The sequence below is a fragment of the Oncorhynchus tshawytscha genome, unplaced genomic scaffold (assembly GCF_018296145.1).
Source record: "Oncorhynchus tshawytscha isolate Ot180627B unplaced genomic scaffold, Otsh_v2.0 Un_contig_4636_pilon_pilon, whole genome shotgun sequence".
NCBI classification, from domain to species: domain Eukaryota; kingdom Metazoa; phylum Chordata; class Actinopteri; order Salmoniformes; family Salmonidae; genus Oncorhynchus; species Oncorhynchus tshawytscha.
This window is the reverse complement of record NW_024609272.1, coordinates 1-22,500: the sequence shown is the minus strand read 5'-3', so window position 1 is coordinate 22,500 and position 22,500 is coordinate 1. Positions and strand designations below refer to the sequence as shown.

The following is a 22,500-nucleotide window of genomic DNA, read 5'->3' as shown; positions in this document are numbered from 1 at the left end:
CTTTGCATCAACTTCATGTAACTGTCAATAAAAGCCTTTGACACTTATGAAATGCTTGTAATTATACTTCAGTATTCCATAGTAACATCTGACAAAAATATCTAAAGACACTGAAGCAGCAAACTTTGTGGAAATTAATATTTGTGTCATTCTCAAAACTTTTGGCCACGACTGTACACGAGAACATGATGTACCACTGATGCACAACCCAGAATCGGTGCTCGATCAGTCGCTAAAGTCAACGTCCTCTACGACAGAGAACGGTTGATTGTCAACGTCCTCTACGACAGAGAACGGTTGATTGTCAACGTCCTCTACGACAGAGAACGGTTGATTGTCAACGTCCTCTACGACAGAGAACGGTTGATTGTCAACGTCCTCTACGACAGAGAACGGTTGATTGTCAACGTCCTCTACGACAGAGAACGGTTGATTGTCAACGTCCTCTACGACAGAGAACGGTTGATTGTCAACGTCCTCTACGACAGAGAACGGTTGATTGTCAACGTCCTCTACGACAGAGAACGGTTGATTTGTGAATGAATCCCATTCACTTGGTGTTATGGATTTCACCTTTGAGTTGTCTCGCTGAAAATCAAATCTAATTTATTTATAAAGCCCTTCTTACATCAGCTGATATCTCAAAGTGCTGTACAGAAACCTGAAATGTTCTTACTCTTTCAAATGACTGTTTGACTTGTTGACTGCTCGATCCACACAGCAGACATTGTGGGCTAGGTTAGGAACGCTGTGTTGCACGTGTAGTGCAACATTTTACATGGCATCATTACGCTGTGTACCTACGTTATATAGGTATGCACGTCATCTACCTACGGTTATCTACCTACGTTATATAGGTATGCACGTCATCTACCTACGTTATGTAGGTATGCACGTCATCTACCTACGTTATGTAGGTCATCTACCTACGTTATATACGGTATGCACGTCATCTACCTACGTTATGTAGGTATGCACGTCATCTACCTACGTTATCTACCTACGTTATATAGGTATGCACGTCATCTACCTACGTTATGTAGGTATGCACGTCATCTACCTACGGTATGTAGGTCATCTACCTACGTTATATAGGTATGCACATCATCTACCTACGTTATGTAGGTATGCACGTCATCTACCTACGGTATGTAGGTCATCTACCTACGTTATATAGGTATGCACGTCATCTACCTACGTTATGTAGGTATGCACGTCATCTACCTACGGTATGTAGGTCATCTACCTACGTTATATAGGTATGCACATCATCTACCTACGTTATGTAGGTATGCACGTCATCTACCTACGGTATGTAGGTCATCTACCTACGTTATATAGGTATGCACGTCATCTACCTACGTTATGTAGGTATGCACGTCATCTACCTACGTTATGTAGGTATGCACGTCATCTACCTACGTTATGTAGGTATGCACGTCATCTACCTACGTTATATAGGTATGCACGTCATCTACCTACGTTATATAGGTATGCACGTCAGCTTTGACATCGGCTTTAAACTAGACTTCGGGTCGATACCGATGTTTACATTTTTAGCTAATATCGACCGATTCCGATATGTTTACCGATATATCCTGCATCCCTAGTACAAACATTATTGGGCACAGACAACAGCACAACGGGCAACAAGGTAGAGACAACAATACATCACAACAATACATCACAACAATACATCACAACAATACATCACGCTAAGCAGCGACAACTGCCAGTAAGAGTGTCCATGATTGAGTCTTTGAATGAAGAGATGGAGATAAAACTATTCGGTTTGAGTGTTTGTTGCAGCTCGTTCCAGTCGCTAGCTGCAGCGAACTGAAACGAGAAGTGACTAGGATTGTGCCATTGGCTTCTGGACAGTGAAAGAAAGTTGATATGAAAAACAATTAAACAGGAGAGAAATGCTGGTTTCAATGGCCTATTATGAAGACTTTATAAAATAATTGCCTCCATGTTTCCATAATAGCCTGCCTACCGTTGCCTGTACACTTGAATAGTGAATGGGAGGCGCTCATCAATTACCATTTGGAAAATAAAAATAGTAGCTCTTTTTTTAAGCATGGCCATCAAAACTGTTTTAACACGCCATTTGCATTTAAAAAGTCAGAAATAGCAATTAAATTCATCACTAACCTTTGATGATCTTCATCAGATGGCACTCACAGGACTTCATTTTACACAATAAATGTGTGTTTTGTTCGATAAAGTTAATCTTTATGTCCAAAAACCTCATTTGAAATGGGTGTGTTATGTTCAGAAATGCATTGTCTCAAACAAACATCTGGTGAAAGTGCAGAGAGCCACATCAAATTACAGAAACACTCATCATAAACATTGATAAAAGATACAAGTGTTAAACATATGAATAAAGAAACTTCTCCTTAGTGCAACCGCTGTGTCAGATTTCAAAAAGGCTTTACGGCGAAAGCACACTTTGCGATTATGTTAGGTCAGCGCCTAGCCACAGAAACCCATACAGCCATTTTCACCAAAGTCAGAAAAAGCATTAAAAATAATCACTTACTTACCTCACTTACTTGATGATCTTCATCTGGTGGCACTCCCAGGTCTCCATGTTAGACAACAGATGTTTGTTTTGTTTGATAAAGTTAATCTTTATGTCCAAATAACTCCGTTTTGTTGGTGCGTTTAGTTCAGAAATCCAAAGGCACAATGTGCGCTCTCAAAACCAAGATGAAAAGTCAAAAAGTACAACAAAAGATAGTAGAAACATGTCAAACGATGTTTAAAATTAATCCTCAGTTTGTTTTTGTCATAAATAATCAATAATATTTCAACCGGACAAAAGCTTCATCAATGGAAAAGGTAAACAAGAAATGCGCGTTCCCGATCACGTGCTTGGTTAATGTCTGGAAATTTCCACTGTCCTCTCATTGAAAGTGCTGTATCTCCCTCATTTTTCAGAGTAAAAGCCTCAAACCGTGCCAAAAGACTGGTCACATGTTGAGGAAGCCATAGAGATCGTGAACTGGGTCCTAAGTCTCTGTATAGTGGATAGGTTTTCAATGGAAAAACAGCCTTTCAAAATAATAGTAATTCCTGGTTGGATTCTCCTCGGGTTTTCGCCTGCCATATGAGTTATGTTATACTTACACTTACTTATATTTTCACCGTTTTGGAAACTTTAGAGTGTTTTCTATCCAAATCTACTAATTATATGCATATCCTAGCTTATGGGCCTGAGTAGCAGGCAGTTTAATTTGGGCACGCTTTTCATCCGGAGGTGAAAATACCGCCCCCTGACCAAGACAGGTTAAGAGTATGGGTTAGGGTTTATGTTAAGGTTAGGGTAAGGGTACGGGTTAGGGTAAGAGTACGGGTTTGGGTTTATGTTAAGGTTAGGGTAAGAGTACGGGTTAGGGTTTATGTTAAGGTTAGGGTAAGGGTACGGGTTAGGGTAAGAGTACGGTTAGGGTAAGAGTACGGGTTTGGGTTAAGGTTAGGGTAAGAGTACGGGTAAGGTTAAGGTTACGGGTTAGGGTAAGAGTACGGGTTAGGGTTTAAAGGTTAGGGTAAGAGTACGGGTTAGGGTTTAAGTTAAGGTTAGTGTAAGAGTACGGGTTAGGGTTAAAGTTAAGGTTAGGGTAAGAGTACGGGTTAGGGTTAAGTTAGGTTAGGGTAAGAGTACGGGTTGGGGTTTAAGTTAAGGTTAGTGTAAGAGTACGGGTTAGGGTAAGAGTACGGGTTAGGTTAAGAGTACGGGTTAGGGTTAGGTTAAGAGTACGGGTTTGGGTTAAAGTTAAGGTTAGGGTAAGAGTACGGGTTAGGGTTTATGTTAAGGTTAGGTTAAGAGTACGGGTTAGGGAAATAGGATTTTGATTGGGGCTGAATTGTGTGTCCCCACAAGGTTAGCTGTACTAGACTGTGTGTGTAATGTGTGTTAACTGTGTTTTCCAGTGAGCCTCCAGACCAGAGATGGTTTGGGCAGCGGAGGACCCGTGGTCGACTGTAGAGGACTGTTAGAGAATGAGGGGTGAGGATCCTTCTGTGGTTGTGTGTGTTGGAGGGCTCTCTCACTGTGTGTGTTGGAGGGCTCTCACTGTGTGTGTTGGAGGGCTCTCTCACTGTGTGTGTGTGTGTGTGTGTGTGTGTGTGTGTGTGTGTGTGTGTGTGTAGGCCTGTGTTTGAGAGCTGTTTCAGTGAGGAGCCGCTGCCATACTCAGACCCCACGGGCGCCGCTGGGGGCGGGACCTGTCCACCGGATTCACCCAACCAGGAGAACCGGCTCCAGGCTCAGCGAATCAGAAGCCAGGATTCCCAAAGACACACCCACACCCCTCAGAACCGACCACATGGCAACCAATCACCTGATCTGCCTGAGGGATACGGTGAGAGAGACGGAGAGAGTTTGTGTTATTTACAAATTGTACAGGGCCAGGTGTGTGTTATTGACCAGGTGTGTGTTATTGTCCAGGGCCAGGTGTGTGTTATTGACCAGGGCCAGGTGTGTGTTATTGACCAGGGCCAGGTGTGTGTTATTGACCAGGTGGTGTGTGTTATTGACCAGGGCCAGGTGTGTGTTATTGACCAGGTGTGTGTTATTGACCAGGGCCAGGTGTGTGTTATTGACCAGGGCCAGGTGTGTGTTATTGACCAGGGCCAGGTGTGTGTTATTGACCAGGGCCAGATGTGTGTTATTGACCAGGTGTGTGTTATTGGCCAGGTGTGTGTTATTGACCAGGGCCAGGTGTGTGTTATTGACCAGGTGTGTGTTATTGGCCAGGTGTGTGTTATTGACCAGGGCCAGGTGTGTGTTATTGACCAGGTGTGTGTTATTGACCAGGGCCAGGTGTGTGTTATTGACCAGGTGTGTGTTATTGACCAGGTGTGTGTTATTGACCAACAGGTGGCTGTTTATTCTGAATGGGGTTGTGGAGAAAGACCATGGGCCAGGTGCCTGGCTAGCTTCTCTGGCCAGGTGATGTGTTATTGGATGGGGAACCAGGGCTGCAGGTTAGTGGTCTTGGCTGCTACAGGTTAGCTGGTCTTGGCTGCTACAGGTTAGCTGGTCTTGGCTGTTTTACAGGTTAGCTGGTCTTGGCTGTTTACAGGTTAGCTTGTCTTGGCTGTTTACAGGTTAGCTGGTCTTGACTGTTTACAGGTTAGCTGGTCTTGGCTGTTTACAGGTTAGCTGGTCTTGGCTGCTACAGGTTAGCTGGTCTTGGCTGCTACAGGTTAGCTGGTCTTGGCTGTTTTACAGGTTAGCTGGTCTTGGCTGTTTTACAGGTTAGCTGGTCTTGGCTGTTTACAGGTTAGCTGGTCTTGGCTGTTTACAGGTTAGCTGGTCTTGGCTGTTTACAAGTTAGCTGGTCTTGGCTGTTTTCTGACAAGTTAGCTGGTCTTGGCTGTTTTACAGGTTAGCTGGTCTTGGCTGTTTTACAGGTTAGCTGGTCTTGGCTGTTTACAGGTTAGCTGGTCTTGGCTGTTTACAGTTAGCTGGTCTTGGCTGTTTACAAGTTAGCTGGTCTTGGCTGTTTTACAGGTTAGCTGGTCTTGGCTGTTTTACAGGTTAGCTGGTCTTGGCTGTTTTACAGGTTAGCTGGTCTTGGCTGTTTACAGGTTAGCTGGTCTTGGCTGTTTACAGGTTAGCTGGTCTTGGCTGTTTACAGGTTAGCTGGTCTTGGCTGTTTTACAGGTTAGCTGGTCTTGGCTGTTTACAGGTTAGCTGGTCTTGGCTGTTTTTACAGGTTAGCTGGTCTTGGCTGTTTTACAGGTTAGCTGGTCTTGGCTGTTTACAGGTTAGCTGGTCTTGGCTGTTTTACAGGTTAGCTGGTCTTGGCTGTTTTACAGGTTAGCTGGTCTTGGCTGTTTACAGGTTAGCTGGTCTTGGCTGTTTACAAGTTAGCTGGTCTTGGCTGTTTACAAGTTAGCTGGTCTTGGCTGTTTTACAGGTTAGCTGGTCTTGGCTGTTTTACAGGTTAGCTGGTCTTGGCTGTTTTACAGGTTAGCTGGTCTTGGCTGTTTTACAGGTTAGCTGGTCTTGGCTGGTTTACAGGTTAGCTGGTCTTGGCTGTTTACAGGTTAGCTGGTCTTGGCTGTTTACAGGTTAGCTGGTCTTGGCTGTTTACAGGTTAGCTGGTCTTGGCTGTTTACAGGTTAGCTGGTCTTGGCTGTTTACAGGTTAGCTGGTCTCTGTAGCTGAGTTGACCTATCGCTGCACTCTGCTCCCCATCTCAACAGCTGCAGCAGTAGAGACTAGATACTAGAGTAGATACTATTATCCCTAGTGTGTGTTTGTGTCCAACGTGTGTGTGTTGTGTGACCTTTCTGTATGATGTGTGTGTGTTACCCTCAGCGCATCCTACCCTGCAGGGACAGGTGTATTTTCTTCACACACAGACGGGAGTCAGCACCTGGCATGACCCACGCATACCCAGGTAATACACGCCCACCATACAGCCAGCCGTCTACCTACTACCCTCTACCCTTACTACCTACCCTCTACCCTTCCTATCCTATCCTATCCTCCATATCCTACCCTCGACCCTCACCATCCTACCCTCTACCCTCACTATACTACGCTCTACCCTTACTACCTACCCTCTACCCTTCCTATCCTACCCTCTACCCTTACTATCCTACCCTCGACCCTCACCATCCTACCCTCTACCCTTACTATCCTACCCTCTACACTTACTACCTACCCTCTACCCTTCCTATCCTATCCTCACTATCCTACCCTCGACCCTCACCATCCTACCCTCTACCCTTACTATCCTACCCTCTACCCTTACTATCCTACCCTTCCTATCCTACCCTCGACCCTCACCATCCTACCCTCTACCCTCACCATCCTACCCTCTACCCTTACTATCCTACCCTCACTATACTACCCTCTACCCTTACTACCTACCCTCTACCCTTCCTATTCTACCCTCTACCCTTACTATCCTACCCTATACCCTTACTATCCTACCCTATACCCTTACTATACTACCCTCTACCCTTACTATACTACCCTCTACCCTTACTATACTACCCTCTACCCTTACTATCCTACCCTCTACCCTTACTATACTACCCTCTACCCTTACTATCCTACCCTTACTATCCTACCCTCTACCCTTACTATACCACCCTCTACCCTTACTATCCTACCCTATACCCTTACTATACTACCCTCTACCCTTACTATACTACCCTCTACCCTTACTATCCTACCCTATACCCTTACTATACTACCCTCTACCCTTACTATACTACCCTCTACCCTTACTATCCTACCCTCTACCCTTACTATACTACCCTCTACCCTTACTATCCTACCCTTACTATCCTACCCTCTACCCTTACTATCCTACCCTCTAACCCTTACTATACTACCTTCTACCCGTGCTATCCTATCCTCACTATCCTACCCTCTACCCTTACCATCCTACCCTTACTATACTACCCTCATTACCCTTACTATACTACCCTCTACCCTTACTATCCTACCCTCTACCCTTACTATACTACCCTTACTATCCTACCCTTACTATACTACCCTCATTACCCTTACTATCCTACCCTCTACCCTTACTATCCTACCCTCTACCCTTACTATACTACCCTCTACCCTTACTATCCTACCCTTACTATCCTACCCTCTACCCTTACTATACTACCCTCTACCCTTACTATCCTACCCTCTACCCTTACTATCCTACCCTCTACCCTTACTATACTACCCTCTACCCTTACCCTACTATCCTACCCTCTACCCTTACTATCCTACCCTCTACCCTTACTCTACTACCCTCTACCCTTACTATCCCTACCCTTACTATCCTACCCTCTACCCTTACTATACTACCCTCTACCCTTACTATCCATCCTACCCTTACTATCCTACCCTCTAACCCTTACTATACTACCTTCTACCCGTGCTATCCTATCCTCACTATCCTACCCTCTACCCTTACCATCCTACCCTTACTATACTACCCTCATTACCCTTACTATCCTACCCTCTACCCTTACTATCCTACCCTCTACCCTTACTATACTACCCTCTACCCTTACTATACTACCCTTACTATCCTACCCTCTACCCTTACTATCCTACCCTCTACCCTTACTATCCTACCCTCTACCCTTACTATCCTACCCTCTACCCTTACTATCCTACCCTCTACCCTTACTCTACTACCCTCTACCCTTACTACCCTACCCTTACTATCCTACCCTCTACCCTTACTATACTACCCTCTACCCTTACCATCCTACCCTTACTATCCTACCCTCTAACCCTTACTATACTACCTTCTACCCGTGCTATCCTATCCTCACTATCCTACCCTCTACCCTTACTATCCTACCCTTACTATACTACCCTCATTACCCTTACTATATCCTACCCTCTACCCTTACTATCCTACCCTCTACCCTTACTATACTACCCTCTACCCTTACTATACTACCCCAGTTACTATCCTACCCTCTGGGAGGTGACCCTTACTATCCTACCCTCTACCCTTACTATCCTACCCTCTACCCTTACTATCCTACCCTCTTTACCCTACTTAATACTACCCTCTACCCTCACCATCCTACCCTCATTACCCTTACTATCCTACCATTACTACCCTACCCTCTACCCTTACTATACTACCCTCATTACCCTTACGATCCTACCCTCTACCCTTGACGATCCTACCCTCTACCCTTACGATCCTACCCTCTCCCTTACTATCCTACCCTCTACCCTTACCATCCTACCCTCTACCCTTACTACCTACCCTCTACCCTTCCTATACAACCCTCTACCCTTACTATCCTATCCTCTACCCTCACTATCCTACCCTCACTATCCTACCCATCTACCCTCACTATCCTTCCCTCTACCCTCACTATCCTACCCTCTACCCTTACTATCCTCCCCTCTATTCTAACACCCCCTACCTCTCCATCTATCCTACCTCCCCAACTACCTCAACCCTATACCACCTTACCTGAATTGGAACGCATCCCGTTGGAAGGCCTAGAGCTCAGTAAGGTGTGTTGTGATTGGTTTAGAGCTCAGTAAGGTGTGTTGTGATTGGTTTAGAGCTCAGTTAGGTGTGTTTTGATTGGTGTAGAGCTCAGTAAAGTGTGTTTTGATTGGTGTAGAACTCAGTAAGGTGTGTTGTGATTGGTGTAGAGCTCAGAAAGGTGTATTGTGATTGGTCCAGGGCCCTGATAGTATGGTGTGTTGTGATTGGTCCAGGGACCTGGCCAGTGTGAGCTATGAGGAGTTGGGTCCGCTGCCGGCCGGCTGGGAGGTGAGGAGCACGGTGTCGGGACGGATCTACTTTGTGGATCACAACAACCGAACAACGCAGTTCACTGACCCCGGCTACACACCATCATCAGGTACACTTGTACACACACAGTTATTTAATTTATTTCATAAACATGGTTATGTAACACCCAATGCCACTATGTGAAAAGTTATCGCCCCCTTACACTCAATAACTGGTTTTGCCACCTTTAGCTGCAACTCATCTGTCTATACCCCATCTCAGTTGGGATTAGGTTTGGACTTTGACTAGGCCATTCCAACATCTCAGTTGGGATTAGGTTTGGACTTTGACTAGACCATTCCAACATCTCCATTGGGATTAGGTTTGGACTTTGACTAGGCCATTCCAACATCTCAGTTGGGATTAGGTTTGGACTTTGACTAGGCCATTCCAACATCTCAGTTGGGATTAGGTTTGGACTTTGACTAGGCCATTCCAACATCTCCATTGGGATTAGGTTTGGACTTTGACTAGGCCATTCCAACATCTCCATTGGGATTAGGTTTGGACTTGGACTAGGCCATTCCAACATCTCCATTGGGATTAGGTTTGGACTTTGACTAGGACATTCAAAACATCAAATGTGTTGCTTTTGGGATCCATGTCTGTCCAAAGAGTTATTCTTTTAGCTCATCTGTCCATAGAACATTCTTTTAGCTCATCTGTCCATAGAACATTCTTTTAGCTCATCTGTCTATAGAACATTCTTTTAACTCATCTGTCAACATTCATCTGTCCATAGAACATTCTTTTAACTCATCTGTCTATAGAACATTCTTTTAGCTCATCTGTCTATAGAACATTCTTTTAGCTCATCTGTCTATAGAACATTCTTTTAGCTCATCTGTCTATAGAACATTCTTTTAACTCATCTGTCTATAGAACATTCTTTTAACTCATCTGTCTATAGAACATTCTTTTAACTCATCTGTCTATAGAACATTCTTTTGCTCATCTGTCTATAGAACATTCTTTTAGCTCATCTGTCTACAGAACATTCTTTTAACTCATCTGTCTATAGAACATTCTTTTAACTCATCTGTCTATAGAACATTCTTTTAACTCATCTGTCTACAGAACATTCTTTTAACTCATCTGTCTATAGAACATTCTTTTAAGCTCATCTGTCTATAGAACATTCTTTTAACTCATCTGTCTATAGAACATTCTTTTAACTCATCTGTCTACAGAACATTCTTTTAACTCATCTGTCTATAGAACATTCTTTTAACTCATCTGTCTATAGAACATTCTTTTAACTCATCTGTCTATAGAACATTCTTTTAGCTCATCTGTCTATAGAACATTCTTTTAACTCATCTGTCTATAGAACATTCTTTTAACTCATCTGTCTATAGAACATTCTTTTAGCTCATCTGTCTACAGAACATTCTTTTAACTCATCCAGTTATTGAGTGAAAGGGGGCAATACTTTTTTGAAACAGGAATTTGGTGTTACAAAACTTTGTTAAATAAATAAATGTGTTTGTTATTTGTAAACTCAGGTTCCCTTTATCTAATATTAGGTTTTGGTTGAATATCCGATAACATTCAGTATCAAAGATATGTAAAAATCAGAAAGGGGACAAATCCACTGTGTTTCTCCAGCCAACACTCCCAGGTGAAGGATTCGTCTCAGCCACTGGGTGGGGGAGGCGGGAGAGAGATGGAGGTGGGGGGGGAGGAGGGAGGAGAAGGGGAGGTGACACTGCGTTATGAGAGAGACCTGGTCCACAAACTGAAGCTGCTCCGACACGAGCTGTCACTACAGCAACCACAGGCCGGACACTGTCGCATAGAGGTCTCACGAGACGAGATCTTTGAGGTATGTACATACACACACACACACACACACACACACACACACACACACACACACACACACACACACACACACACACACAGAGAGACTCACACATACCCACCTTTACTTTTATAGGCATGCCTACACAATACAAGATGGATTTTTCTTCAGGTTATATTTTCTTTAATTGTGTGTGCGTGTGTAGGAGTCTTATCGTCAGATCATGAAGATGAGACCCAAGGATCTGAAGAAACGACTGATGGTGAAGTTTAGAGGAGAGGAAGGACTGGACTACGGAGGAGTGGCAAGGTGACAGTCTGTTGTACTAACGTTGGATTGTGGTTACGTTGTGATGACGTTGTGATGACGTTGTGGTTTGTGATGACGTTGTTTTCTGGTCATGGCGGGTGCCCATACCTGCTGTGTGCAGGGTGGGAAATTAACACCCACCACCCAGAAGGCATTGGCAGGTGAGAATGTCTTCCACCAGCCACGTTGGCATTTGGGAACATTTTGTATCATTTTGATCCAAAGCCACATGTTTCTCTAAAGAATATAAAAGGTGAATCAGTGATTTGTATTTCCTGCAACTTTCTGAAGAAGTCACGGCATGGAAGTCCCTGTCTACCACATTGTTTAGCTGGGCATGGGAATCCCTGTCTACCACGTTGTTTAGCTAGTTAGCTGGGCATGGGAATCCCTGTCTACCACGTTGTTTAGCCAGTTAGCTGGGGAGTCCCTGTCTACCACATTGTTTAGCTGAGCATGGGAGTCCCTGTCTACCACGTTGTTTAGCTGGGCATGGGAGTCCCTGTCTACCACGTTGTTTAGCTGGGCATGGGGAGTCCCTGTCTACCACGTTGTTTAGCCAGTTAGCTGGTCATGGGAGTCCCTGTCTACCACGTTGTTTAGCCAGTTAGCTGGGCATGGGAGTCCCTGTCTACCACATTGTTTAGCTGGTCATGGGAGTCCCTGTCTACCACGTTGTTTAGCTGGGCATGGGAGCCCCACCTACCACGTTGTTTAGCTGGGCATGGAAGTCCCGGTCTACCACGTTGTTTAGCCAGTTAGCTGGGCATGGGAGCCCCACCTACCACGTTGTTTAGCTGGGCATGGAATCCCTGTCGACCACGTTGTTTAGCCAGTTAGCTGGGCATGGGAGCCCCACCTACCACGTTGTTTAACTGGGCATGGGAATCCCTGTCGACCACGTTGTTTAGCCAGTTTGTTTAGCTGGGCATGGGAGCCCCACCTACCACGTTGTTTAGCTGGGCAAGGGAGTCCCTGTCTACCACGTTGTTTAGCTGGTCATGGGAATCCATGCCTACCACGTTGTTTAGCCAGTTAGCTGGTCATGGGATCCCCTGTCTCCCACGTTGTTTAGCTGGTCATGGGATCCCCTGTCTACCACGTTGTTTAGCCAGTTAGCTGGTCATGGGATCCCCTGTCTACCACGTTGTTTAGCCAGTTAGCTGGGGAATCCCTGTCTACCACGTTGTTTAGCCAGTTAGCTGGGGAGTCCCTGTCTACCACGTTGTTTAGCCAGTTAGCTGGGGAGTCCCTGTCTACCACGTTGTTTAGCCAGTTAGCTGGGGAGTCCCTGTCTACCACGTTGTTTAGCCAGTTAGCTGGGGAGTCCCTGTCTACCACGTTGTTTAGCTGGGCATGGGAGTCCCTGTCTACCACATTGTTTAGCCAGTTAGCTGGGCATGGGAATCCCTGTCTACCACATTGTTTAGCCAGTTAGCTGGGCATGGGAGCCCCACCTACCACGTTGTTTAGCTGGGCATGGAATCCCTGTCGACCACGTTGTTTAGCCAGTTAGCTGGGCATGGGAGCCCCACCTACCACGTTGTTTAGCTGGGCATGGAATCCCTGTCGACCACGTTGTTTAGCCAGTTAGCTGGGCATGGGAGCCCCACCTACCACGTTGTTTAACTGGGCATGGGAATCCCTGTCGACCACGTTGTTTAGCCAGTTAGCTGGGCATGGGAGCCCCACCTACCACGTTGTTTAGCTGGGCATGGAATCCCTGTCGACCACGTTGTTTAGCCAGTTAGCTGGGCATGGGAGCCCCACCTACCACGTTGTTTAACTGGGCATGGGAATCCCTGTCTACCACGTTGTTTAGCCAGTTAGCTGGGCATGGGAGCCCCACCTACCACGTTGTTTAGCTGGGCATGGGAGTCCCTGTCTACCACGTTGTTTAGCTGGGCATGGGAGTCCCTGTCTACCACGTTGTTTAGCTGGGCATGGGAGTCCCTGTCTACCACTTTGTTAAGCCAGTTAGCTGGGCATGGGAACCCCTGTCTACCACGTTGTTTAGCCGGTTAGCTGGGCATGGGAGTCCCTGTCTACCACGTTGTTTAGCTGGGCATGGGAGTCCCTGTCTACCATGTTGTTTAGCCAGTTAGATGGGGAATTCCTGTCTACCACGTTGTTTAGCTGGGCATGGGAGTCCCTGTCTACCACATTGTTTAGCTGGGCATGGGAATCCCTGTCTACCACATTGTTTAGCCAGTTAGCTGGGCCTGGGAATCCCTGTCGACCACGTTGTTTAGCCAGTTAGCTGGGCATGGGAGTCCCTGTCTACCACGTTGTTTAGCTGGTCATGGGAGGCCCTGTCGACCACGTTGTTTAGCCAGTTAGCTGGTCATGGGAGGCCCTGTCTACCACGTTGTTTAGCCAGTTAGCTGGGCAAGGGAATCCCTGTCGACCACGTTGTTTCAAATCAAATGTATTTGTCACATACACATGGTTAGCAGATGTTAATGCGAGTGTAGCGAAATGCTTGTGCTTCTAGTTCCAACATTGCAGTAATAACCAACGGGTAATTTAACCTAACAATTCCAAAACTACTACCTTATGCACACAAGTGTAAAGGGATGAAGAATATGTACATAAAGATATATGAATGAGTGATGGTACAGAACGGCATAGGCAAGATACAGTAGCTGGTATCGAGTACAGTAGAAACATGTGAGATGAGTAATGTAGGGCATGTAAACATAAAGTGGTATAGTTTAAAGTGGCTCGTGTTTAGCCAGTTAGCTATGCCAGAACAACTCTTTCTACAGGCTTTTCCATAAAACCTTCCCAATTAAATGTTAACGGCAATGTAGTCTGACCTGTGAGTCTGACCTGTAGTCTGACCTGTAGTCTGACCTGTAGTCTGACCTGTAGTCTGACCCGTAGTCTGACCTGTAGTCTGACCCGTAGTCTGACCTGTAGTCTGACCTGTAGTCTGACCCTGTAGTCTGACCTGTAGTCTGACCTGTAGTCTGACCTGTAGTCTGACCCGTAGTCTGACCCGTAGTCTGACCCGTAGTCTGACCCGTAGTCTGACCTGTAGTCTGACCTGTAGTCTGACCCGTAGTCTGACCCGTAGTCTGACCCGTAGTCTGACCCGTAGTCTGACCCGTCTGACCTGTAGTCTGACCCTGTAGTCTGACCCGTAGTCTGACCCGTCTGACCCGTAGTCTGACCCGTAGTCTGACCCCGTAGTCTGACCTGTAGTCTGACCCGTAGTCTGACCCGTAGTCTGACCCGTAGTAGTCTGACCTGTCTGACCTGTAGTCTGTCTGACCTGTAGTCTGACCTGTCTGACCCGTCTGACCTGTCTGACCCGTTCTGACCCGTCTGACCCGTGACCTGTAGTCTGACCTGTAGTCTGACCCCGTAGTCTGACCCGTGACCTGTCTGACCCGTAGTCTGACCCGTAGTCTGACCCCCGTAGTCTGGCCCGTAGTCTGACCCGTAGTCTGACCCGACCTGACCCGTAGTCTGACCCGTAGTCTGACCTGTAGTCTGACCTGTAGTCTGACCCGTGTCTGACCCGTAGTCTGACCCGTAGTCTGACCTGTAGTCTGACCTGTAGTCTGACCTGTAGTCTGACCTGAGAACCATTGGATTATTTGTATGAATCACATGGGTATTTTTTGTTGTTGTGCAAACTCTGCCATCACAGAAACACAGCTAGTCAAACACCAGTCTCTTGCTAGGTGCAGAAACACCAGTCTCTTGCTAGGTGCAGAAACACCAGTCTCTTGCTAGGTGCAGAAACACCAGTCTCTTGCTAGGTGCAGAAACACCAGTCTCTTGCTAGGTGCAGAAACACCAGTCTCTTGCTAGGTGCAGAAACACCAGTCTCTTTGCTAGGTGCAGAAACACCAGTCTCTTGCTAGGTGCAGAAACACCAGTCTCTTGCTAGGTGCAGAAACACACAAACACCAGTCTCTTGCTAGGTGCAGAAACACCAGTCTCTTGCTAGGTGCAGAAACACCAGTCTCTTGCTAGGTGCAGAAACACCAGTCTCTTGCTAGGTGCAGAAACACCAGTCTCTTGCTAGGTGCAGAAACACCAGTCTCTTGCTAGGTGCAGAAACACACAGTCTCTCTTGCTAGGTGCAGAAACACCAGTCTCTTGCTAGGTGCAGAAACACCAGTCTCTTGCTAGGTGCAGAAACACCAGTCTCTTGCTAGGTGCAGAAACACGGCTAGTCAAACACCAGTCTCTTGATTGGTGCAGAAACACCATTAGTCAAACATGTACCTGCTGAGATAACATTGTAATAACATTGTATTATGGTTATTCAGGGAGGGACTGTACCTGCTGTGGTAACGTTGTATTATGGTTATACAGGGAGTGGCTGTACCTGCTGTGGTAACATTGTATTATGGTTATACAGGGAGTGGCTGTACCTGCTGTGGTAACATTGTATTGTGGTTATACAGGGAGTGGCTGTACCTGCTGTGGTAACGTTGTATTATGGTTATACAGGGAGTGGCTGTACCTGCTGTGGTAACATTGTATTGTGGTTATACAGGGAGTGGCTGTACCTGCTGTGGTAACATTGTAATAATGTTGTATTATGGTTATACAGGGAGTGGCTGTTCCTGCTGTGGTAACATTGTAATAATGTTGTATTATGGTTATACAGGGAGTGGCTGTTCCTGCTGTGGTAACATTGTAATAACATTGTAATAATGTTATATTATGGTTATACAGGGGTGGCTGTTCCTGCTGTGGTAACGTTGTATTGTAATAACAGGGAGTGGCTGTAATAACATGTATTGTATTATGGTTATACAGGGAGTGGCTGTACCTGCTGTGGTAACGTTGTATCATGGTTATACAGGAGGGGCTGTACCTGCTGTGGTAACATTGTATTAAGGTTATACAGGGAGTGGCTGTACCTGCTGTGGTAACATTGTATTATGGTTATACAGGGAGTGGCTGTACCTGCTGTGGTAACATTGTATTATGGTTATACAGGGAGTGGCTGTACCTGCTGTGGTAACATTGTAATAATGTTGTGTTATGGTTATACAGGGAGTGGCTGTACCTGCTGTGGTAACATTGTATTGTGGTTATACAGGGAGTGGCTGTACCTGCTGTGGTAACATTGTATTGTGGTTATACAGGGAGTGGCTGTACCTGCTGTGGTAACGTTGTAATAACGTTGTATTAAGGTTATACAGGGAGTGGCTGTACCTGCTGTGGTAACATTGTATTATGGTTATACAGGGAGTGGCTGTACCTGCTGTGGTAACATTGTATTGTGGTTATACAGGGAGTGGCTGTACCTGCTGTGGTAACGTTGTATTGTGGTTATACAGGGAGTGGCTGTACCTGCTGTGGTAACGTTGTAATAACGTTGTATTAAGGTTATACAGGGAGTGGCTGTACCTGCTGTGGTAACATTGTATTATGGTTATACAGGGAGTGGCTGTACTTGCTGTGGTGACATTGTATTGTGGTTATACAGGGAGTGGCTGTACCTGCTGTGGTAACGTTGTATTATGGTTATGCAGGGAGTGGCTGTACCTGCTGTGGTAACATTGTATTGTGGTTATACAGGGAGTGGCTGTACCTGCTGTGGTAACATTGTAATAATGTTGTATTATGGTTATACAGGGAGTGGCTGTACCTGCTGTGGTAACATTTTATTGTGGTTATACAGGGAGTGGCTGTACCTGCTGTGGTAACGTTGTATTGTGGTTATACAGGGAGTGGCTGTACCTGCTGTGGTAACGTTGTATTGTGGTTATACAGGGAGTGGCTGTACCTGCTGTGGTAACATTGTAATAATGTTGTATTATGGTTATACAGGGAGTGGCTGTACCTGCTGTGGTAACATTTTATTGTGGTTATACAGGGAGTGGCTGTACCTGCTGTGGTAACGTTGTATTGTGGTTATACAGGGAGTGGCTGTACCTGCTGTGGTAACGTTGTATTGTGGTTATACAGGGAGTGGCTGTACCTGCTGTGGTAACGTTGTAATAACGTTGTATTAAGGTTATACAGGGAGTGGCTGTACCTGCTGTGGTAACATTGTATTATGGTTATACAGGGAGTGGCTGTACTTGCTGTGGTAACATTGTATTGTGGTTATACAGGGAGTGGCTGTACCTGCTGTGGTAACGTTGTATTATGGTTATACAGGGAGTGGCTGTACCTGCTGTGGTAACATTGTATTGTGGTTATACAGGGAGTGGCTGTACCTGCTGTGGTAACGTTGTATTATGGTTATACAGGGAGTGACTGTACCTGCTGTGGTAACATTGTATTGTGGTTATACAGGGAGTGGCTGTACCTGCTGTGGTAACATTGTAATAATGTTGTATTATGGTTATACAGGGAGTGGCTGTTCCTGCTGTGGTAACATTGTAATAATGTTGTATTATGGTTATACAGGGAGTGGCTGTTCCTGCTGTGGTAACATTGTAATAACATTGTAATAACATTATATTATGGTTATACAGGGAGTGGCTGTACCTGCTGTGGTAACGTTGTAATAACGTTGTATTAAGGTTATACAGGGAGTGGCTGTACCTGCTGTGGTAACATTGTATTATGGTTATACAGGGAGTGGCTGTACCTGCTGTGGTAACGTTGTAGCATGGTTATACAGGGAGGGGCTGTACCTGCTGTGGTAACATTGTATTAAGGTTATACAGGGAGTGGCTGTACCTGCTGTGGTAACGTTGTATTATGGTTATACAGGGAGTGGCTGTACCTGCTGTGGTAACATTGTATTAAGGTTATACAGAGAGTGGCTGTACCTGCTGTGGTAACATTGTAATAATGTTGTGTTATGGTTATACAGGGAGTGGCTGTACCTGCTGTGGTAACATTGTATTGTGGTTATACAGGGAGTGGCTGTACCTGCTGTGGTAACGTTGTATTGTGGTTATACAGGGAGTGGCTGTACCTGCTGTGGTAACGTTGTAATAACGTTGTATTAAGGTTATACAGGGAGTGGCTGTACCTGCTGTGGTAACATTGTATTATGGTTATACAGGGAGTGGCTGTACTTGCTGTGGTAACATTGTATTGTGGTTATACAGGGAGTGGCTGTACCTGCTGTGGTAACGTTGTATTATGGTTATGCAGGGAGTGGCTGTACCTGCTGTGGTAACATTGTATTGTGGTTATACAGGGAGTGGCTGTACCTGCTGTGGTAACATTGTAATAATGTTGTATTATGGTTATACAGGGAGTGGCTGTACCTGCTGTGGTAACATTTTATTGTGGTTATACAGGGAGTGGCTGTACCTGCTGTGGTAACGTTGTATTGTGGTTATACAGGGAGTGGCTGTACCTGCTGTGGTAACGTTGTATTGTGGTTATACAGGAGTGGCTGTACCTGCTGTGGTAACGTTGTAATAACGCTGTTTATTATACAGGGAGTGGCTGTACCTGCTGTGGTAACATTGTATTATGGTTATACAGGGAGTGGCTGTACTTGCTGTGGTAACATTGTATTGTGGTTATACAGGGAGTGGCTGTACCTGCTGTGGTAACGTTGTATTATGGTTATACAGGGAGTTGCTGTACCTGCTGTGGTAACATTGTATTGTGGTTATACAGGGAGTGGCTGTACCTGCTGTGGTAACGTTGTATTGTGGTTATACAGGGAGTGGCTGTACCTGCTGTGGTAACATTGTATTATGGTTATACAGGGAGTGGCTGTACCTGCTGTGGTAACATTGTATTCAGGTTATACAGGGAGTGGCTGTACCTGCTGTGGTAACGTTGTATTATGGTTATACAGGGAGTGGCTGTACCTGCTGTGGTAACATTGTAATAATGTTGTATTATGGTTATACAGGGAGTGGCTGTACCTGCTGTGGTAACGTTGTAATAATGTTGTATTAAGGTTATACAGGGAGTGGCTGTTCCTGCTGTGGTAACGTTGTATTATGGTTATACAGGGAGTGGCTGTACCTGCTGTGGTAACGTTGTATTATGGTTATACAGGGAGTGGCTGTACCTGCTGTGGTAACATTGTAATAATGTTGTATTATGGTTATACAGGGAGTGGCTGTACCTGCTGTGGTAACGTTGTAATAATGTTGTATTCAGGTTATACAGGGAGTGGCTGTACCTGCTGTGGTAACATTGTATTCAGGTTATACAGGGAGTGGCTGTACCTGCTGTGGTAACATTGTATTCGGGTTATACAGGGAGTGGCTGTACCTGCTGTGGTAACGTTGTAATAATGTTGTATTAAGGTTATACAGGGATTGGCTGTACCTGCTGTGGTAACATTGTATTCAGGTTATACAGGGAGTGGCTGTACCTGCTGTGGTAACATTGTATTCGGGTTATACAGGGAGTGGCTGTACCTGCTGTGCCATGAGATGTTGAACCCGTTCCACGGCCTGTTCCAGTACTCAACAGACAACATTTACACACTACAGATCAACCCTGACTCCTCTATCAACCCTGTGAGTACACACACACATTACAGATCAACCCTGTGAGTACACACACACTACAGATCAACCCTGTGAGTACACACACACTACAGATCAACCCTGTGAGTACACACACACTACAGATCAACCCTGTGAGTACACACACACTACAGATCAACCCTGTGAGTACACACACACTACAGATCACTGAGATCAACCCTGTGAGTACACACATTACAGATCAACCCCTACTCCTCTATAAACCCTGTGAGTACACACACTACAGATCAACCCTGTGAGTACACACATTACAGATCAACCCTACTCCTCTATAAACCCTGTGAGTACACACACTACAGATCAACCCTGTGAGTACACACATTACAGATCAACCCCTACTCCTCTATAAACCCTGTGAGTACACACACTACAGATCAACCCTGTGAGTACACACATACAGATCAACCCTGACTCCTCTATCAACCCTGTGAGTACACACACTACAGATCAACCCTGTGAGTACACTACAGATCAACCCTGTGAGTACACACACACTACAGATCAACCCTGAGTACACACATTACAGATCAACCCCTACTCCTCTATAAACCCTGTGAGTACACACACTACAGATCAACCCTGTGAGTACACACATTACAGATCAACCCCTATCCCCTGTGAGTACACACACTACAGATCAACCCTGTGAGTACACACATTACAGATCAACCCTGACTCCTCTATAAACCCTGTGAGTACACACACTACAGATCAACCCTGTGAGTACACACATTACAGATCAACCCTGACTCCTCTATAAACCCTGTGAGTACACACACTACAGATCAACCCTGTGAGTACACACATTACAGATCAACCCCTACTCCTCTATAAACCCTGTGAGTACACACACTACAGATCAACCCTGTGAGTACACACATTACAGATCAACCCCTACTCCTCTATAAACCCTGTGAGTACACACTACAGATCAACCCTGTGAGTACACACACTACAGATCAACCCTTTTGAGTACACACTACAGATCAACCCTGTGAGTACTGGTGATGATGATGATGATGATGATGGTGTGTGTATAGGACCACCTGTCGTATTTCCACTTTGTGGGTCGTGTGATGGGCCTGGCAGTGTTCCATAGTCACTATATCAACGGAGGCTTCACCCTGCCCTTCTACAAGCAGCTGCTGGGGAAACCTATTATGCTACAAGACCTGGAGACCACTGATCCTGAACTTCACAAGAGTCTGGTCTGGATACTGTGAGTACCACACACTAGTAATTACACTAGCTTTACTGACCCTGGACTAGACAAGAGTTTGGATACTGTGAGTACCACACACACACACTAGTAATTACTCTAACTTTACTGACCCTGGACTACACAAGAGTCTGGATACCGTGAATACCACACACTAGGCATTACACTAGTTTTACTGATCCTGGACTAGACACGTGTCTGGTCTGGATACTGTGAGTACCACACACTAGGAATTACACTAGCTTTACTGATCCTGGACTAGACACGAGTCTGGATACTGTGAGTACCACACACTAGGAATTACACTAGCCTTACTGATCCTGGACTAGACACGAGTCTGGATACTGTGAGTACCACACACTAGGAATTACACTAGCTTTGTGCCAGCAGTGTCTCTTCGTTTCTGGGTATTACAATGTTATCTGTGTGTGTGTGTGTGTGGTGTGTGTGTGTGTGTGTGTGTGTGTAGGGAGAATGACATCTCGTCGGTTCTAGATCATACGTTCTGCGTGGAACACAGTGCCTTCGGGAAGTTCCTTCAACATGAGCTGAAACCCAACGGTCAGAACCTCCCGGTAACCGAGGACAACAAGAAGGAGTACGTGAAGCTTTATGTCACCTGGAGGTTTATGAGGGGGATCGAGGCTCAGTTCTTAGCTCTGCAGAAAGGATTCAGCCAACTGATTCCTCAACACCTCCTCAAACCATTTGACCACAAGGAGCTGGAGGTACCTGTCTGTTATACCTGTCTGTTATACCTGTCTGTTATACCTGTCTGTTATACCTGTCTGTTATACCTGTCTGTTATACCTGTCTGTCTGTTATACCTGTCTGTCTGTTGTACCTGTCTGTATGTTGTACCTGTCTGTTATCAAATCAAATCAAATCAAATTTATTTATATAGCCCTTCGTACATCAGCTGATATCTCAAAGTGCTGTACAGAAACCCAGCCTAAAACCCCAAACAGCAAGCAATGCAGGTGTAGAAGCACGGTGGCTAGGAAAAACTCCCTAGAAAGGCCAAAACCTAGGAAGAAACCTAGAGAGGAACCAGGCTATGTGGGGTGGCCAGTCCTCTTCTGGCTGTGCCGGGTGGAGATTATAACAGAACATGGCCAAGATGTTCAAATGTTCATAAATGACCAGCATGGTCGAATAATAATAAGGCAGAACAGTTGAAACTGGAGCAGCAGCACAGTCAGGTGGAAGTTGAAACTGGAGCAGCAGCATGGCCAGGTGGACTGGGGACAGCATGGAGTCATCATGTCAGGTAGTCCTGGGGCATGGTCCTAGGGCTCAGGTCAGTTGAAACTGGAACAGCAGCATGGCCAGGTGGACTGGGGACAGCAAGGAGTCATCATGTCAGGTAGTCCTGGAGCTCAGGTCCTAGGGCTCGGGTCCTCCGAGAGA

General features: G+C 45.6%; 1 protein-coding gene across 1 annotated transcript in view; it reads left to right on the top strand.

Annotated features, from left to right (window-relative positions):
* Nucleotides 1-21,818, top strand: part of smurf1 (SMAD specific E3 ubiquitin protein ligase 1) — a gene marked incomplete at its 3' end in the record, with an annotated part of 49,925 nt that extends 28,107 nt beyond the window's left edge. The window contains 9 exon segments of the mRNA XM_042314739.1: nt 3,940-4,015; nt 4,159-4,388; nt 6,338-6,419; nt 9,230-9,394; nt 10,914-11,130; nt 11,315-11,418; nt 19,727-19,841; nt 20,912-21,090; nt 21,560-21,818. Coding sequence (XP_042170673.1) covers nt 3,940-4,015; nt 4,159-4,388; nt 6,338-6,419; nt 9,230-9,394; nt 10,914-11,130; nt 11,315-11,418; nt 19,727-19,841; nt 20,912-21,090; nt 21,560-21,818 — 1,427 coding nt within the window.
* Between the last annotated feature and the right edge of the window lie 682 nt (nt 21,819-22,500).